Below are 4,251 nucleotides of genomic sequence, written 5' to 3'. Positions count from 1 at the left end.
AACAGGATCGGGTCATATGAGCCATTTTGTATGAAACTCCATCTCAAAAAAAAAAAAAAAAAAGGTACACCCTTCTGGAGAATGAGTCAGGTGTGAGACAGGTGTGAAAAGAACCGGTAGGGGTTAAGTAGGCCCGACATGAGCCTTAAGGTGCGGCCTAAATGAATGGCACTCAGTGTGGGTTGGTTTCAGGTCCTGAGGCCAGGTGTGGGGGCCCCACTGCTGGTTGATCTTGGTCACACCAGAAAGTGAACAGGATCGGGTCATATGAGCCATTTTGTATGAGGAAAGGTTGAGAGTTCTTTTTTTGTTGTTTGTTTTTTGATTTTTTTTTTTTTTTTGAGTAGTCAAATACAGTAGTGAGAAGGGGGAAAGAGTAGAATGAGAAGTTTGATCTGTAACTGACTATCAACAATCAACTAACTCACTATCTTTGGACCAGCCCAAGCGAGAGTTCTTGATGGAGAATGTCAGTCCTAAATTTGAGTGGGTGTGGGAAATATATGACGGTTTGAATAGCCCTGCAAATATTACATTGCTGGAGAGAGTAGAGTGCTCTGTGTCTTGGAGGGGTTTAAAAGCAGAGTCTATGTTTTCGTTTCTGGATATTTTTTTTTTTGTCAGGGATGTTGGAAAGGAGAGAACGTGAGATTTCTCAGATTCCTTCCACCTCTGGAATTTGATGCAGTCTCTTAAGAGCAATGCAATTTTATGTAGTGTTAGAGACCACTTGGGAATGCTTTTCCTTCCTGAGTTTTGGCACCCTTGACTTATTTCCTCCTGTTCTTTGATCTGTCTTTCCAGATTTGACAGACAGAATCTCAGGAAGGTTGTGCAGTGGATTTGTTTGGTCTGACTGAATGGTCGAGGGTTAGGTTAAAACCAGATTTAAAATTTAAGCACTGCATTTGTGCTTTTTTGTTGTTGTTGCTGTTGGTTTTTTAGAGATGGGGTCTAGATTTTTGGCCAGATTTTTGGTCATGGACTCCTGGGCTCAAGTGATCCTCCCATCTTAATCTCCCAAAGTGCTGGGATTACAGGTGTTAGCTATTGTGCTTGGCCTGCCTTTGTGCTTTTAAACTACCTTCTTCCCTTGACTGTGAACATCTCTTTACTGTACTATAAAGTCCATCAGGTAATGTCTCAGAAGTACACTGAAGTTGTTGCTTGTGTATTGAAGTAAAGAGTGAGAGTGGTTCTCAGAGGCTGGCGGCCTCCCTCCCTTCCTGAGTTGCAGCTTTACTTGGTTGCAGTGGAGAGGAAGGACAGGTGAGCAGGGCTGAAAAGGTGAGGAGGTGAACTTTCCACTTCTGAGTCAGCTGTTACCCAGCAGGCTGGGAGGATGTGGCAAAGACAGGGAGTGATTATGTCAATTTGAATATTATGGTTTCTGGGATATCAGCCCATCAATGGGTAGACACCTGAATGCACAAAGATATGGCTCTTGATTTTTGCATCAATGCATTTCTCCATCAGTCTTCCCATTGGTGTAATTGGGAGTTGACTAGTTAACCATCAGTGTTAGTACCTTCTTTTGTTCATTAACAAAGAGTGGTTGAGTTATAACAATGTCTAACACATTTAATTGCTTTTCATGTATTATCTCATTGATATGGTTTGGCTGTGTCCCTACCCAAATCTCAACTTGAATTGTAGCTCCCATAATTCCTATGTGTTGTGAGAGGGACCCGGTGAGAGACAATTCAATCATGGGGGAGGTTTCCCCCATACTGTTCTCGTGGTAGTGAATAAGTCTCACGAGATCTGATGGTTTTATAAGGGGTTTCTCCTTTCACTTGTCCCTCATTCTCTCCCGCTGCTGCCATGTAACACATGCCTTTTGCCTTCTGCCATGATTGTGAGGCCTCCCAGCCACGTGAAACTGTGAGTCCATTAAACCTCATTTTCTTTATAAATTACCCAGTCTCAGGTATGTCTTTATCAGTAGCATGAAGACAGACTAATATACCCTCATTTACTCTTTAATCCTCACAACAACCATATGAAGTAGGTTTATTATTATTCTCGTTTTACAGATTTACAGGATACAGGCAGAGAGATCACCAAGGATTACAGAGCTAGTAAGTGGCATAGCTAGGATTGTAACTAACCCAAGCGCGTGTAACTACCGTGCCAAATACCAGGCACTGCATCTTGCAGACTGTTTCTAACAATGACAACAAAATCTGTGGAAATCGATATAAATATTCATGTAAATTATCTCATATTTGCATATTGCTTTACACTTCATACAGCATTTATATTTCTCATTTAATCTTGACTACAACATCTTCATCTCATGGATGAAGAGATCTGGCTGGGTACAGTGGCTCATGCCTGTGATCCCAGCACTTTGGGAGACTGTAGCAGGAGTATCGTTTGAGCCCAGGAGTTTGAGACCAGTCTGGGCAACATGGGGAGATCCCGTGTCTACAAAATAATAATAATAATAAATTGTCTGGGCGTGGTGGTGCATGCCTGTGGTCCCAGCTACTCGGGAGGGTGAAGTGGGAGAATCGCTTGAGCCTGGGAGGTCGAGGCTGCAGTGAGCCATGATGGTGCCACAGCACTCCAGCCTGGGTGACAGAGGGAGACCAAAAAAAAAAAACAAAACAAAAAACTGGAGAACTGACAGTTTAACTTGCTAAAATCACATAACCAAGGAACAGGACTCCAATCCTGACTCTGGTTGAGACACCAAAACCAGTCTCACCCTCTCATTGTTAGGTGTAGTTTTAGCTTGGGTGAGCACTGCAGAGCTGGGACGGGCAGTGAACCTAGCTCAGCAGCATTAGCCGGGGGATGTGGTAATAGTAACAAAGAATACTTGTCAGCCTTTCCCTCCTCTTAGATTTTGGGTTCTTCAACTTTCCTGTTTCTCTGCCAGTAATCCTAGACGTCCCTCGGAGTCCCTCACCTCTGCAGTCGTTCCCTCGGTTACTACCGGCAACCACCCCTCTGCTTTCAGGCCCTGAGTATGCTGACGACAGAACTAAAGCCAGCCTTGACGTGGGTACCGAGCACCCCCGACACAGCTCTCCCTCAGATCATAGCAAAGCCCTAGCGATCTGTCTCTGGCCTGGAGAATTCCTCTCCCTTGGGTTATTCTGTTACATTTGTCCCACAGCTGTGCTATGCGGCAATCGAGACTTGCTGAAAGACTTCTTTCAGTATTGCCTTTTCTTTCCCCAGGATTCTGACTCCAGTCCCTGAGGTTGAGGTTGAGCTAGTCTGGCAATGCTCCTCTCTGTGTGGTCCACCTGGGAGCAGTTTAGAAAAGCAGATTCTCAGGCCCTGCCTCTCCCCTGCTGAATCAGAATCTTTGGGGACACTGTGTTTTAACAGGATCTCTAGGAAGCATGACCAGCTGTCTTGGTTTGCACAGAATTGAGGGGTTTCCTGGGACACAGGACTTTTTGTATTAAAACTAGGACGAGTTAGTCACTAGCTTCCAGGTGATTCTTAACCAAGCCTCAGGCTGTGGAATAGTGGACCCGTGTGGTCAGAGAGTTGCCCTGCAAAGTCCTGCAGAATAGGCTAATCATGGCTGAATAATAAGCACCCCTGCCTGTATTTCTTTGGAAACCACCTTCTTATCTGCAGATAGTCTGAGAAGCCTTGGTAGCCTGGAACCCATCTTAGTTTTTTTTTTTGCTGGTATGGGGAACAAACATGTATTGAGCCAGGTACTGTCTTTGGGGTTATACTTATGCTAAATTATTTTCTTTCCTTTCTTTTCTTTTCTCTTCTCTTCTCTTTTCCTTTTTTCTTTTCTTTTCTTTTCTGTCTTCCTCCCTCCCTCCCTTACTTCCTTCTTTCCTTCCTTCCTTCATCTTTCTCACTCTTTCTCTCGTTCTCTCATTCTTTCTCTCTCTCTTTCCTTTCTTTTTGTGTATCTCATCTAAATAAATTACTCTAAATGGGTCATTAAAACAGGTACCCTAAGAATGAGGCGTGTGCCAGATGTGGTAGCTCACATTTGTAATCCCAGGACTTTGGGAGTCCGAGGTGGATGAATCACTTGAGTCTGGGAGTTCCAGACCAGCCTGGGCAACATGGTGAAACCCCATCTTTACAAAAAAATACAAAAATTAGCCAGATGTGGTGGTGTGTGCCTGTAGTCCCAGCTCCTTGGGAGGCTGAGATGGGAGGATCACTTGAGCCCAGGAGGTTGAGGCTGCAGTGAGCTGTGATCACACTACTGCACTCCAGCCTGGGCAACAGAGTGAGACCCTGTGTCAAAAGGAAAAA

General features: G+C 44.4%; 1 protein-coding gene across 1 annotated transcript in view; it reads left to right on the top strand.

Moving 5' to 3' along the window:
* Positions 1-460: 460 nt before the first annotated feature.
* The window catches only part of LOC105512210 (sushi domain-containing protein 1-like), a 21,158-nt gene continuing 17,367 nt past the window's right edge, over positions 461-4,251 (top strand). Inside the window, exons 1-2 of the mRNA XM_011942587.1 lie at positions 461-509; positions 2,888-3,013. Of these exons, the coding sequence (XP_011797977.1) occupies positions 461-509; positions 2,888-3,013 (175 nt within the window). The remainder of the gene's footprint in view (positions 510-2,887; positions 3,014-4,251) is intronic.

Source organism: Colobus angolensis, unplaced genomic scaffold (assembly GCF_000951035.1).
Source record: "Colobus angolensis palliatus isolate OR3802 unplaced genomic scaffold, Cang.pa_1.0 Scaffold103, whole genome shotgun sequence".
Taxonomy (NCBI): domain Eukaryota; kingdom Metazoa; phylum Chordata; class Mammalia; order Primates; family Cercopithecidae; genus Colobus; species Colobus angolensis.
The sequence above is the reverse complement of the archived record's forward strand: the minus strand, read 5'-3'. Positions and strand labels throughout refer to the sequence as shown.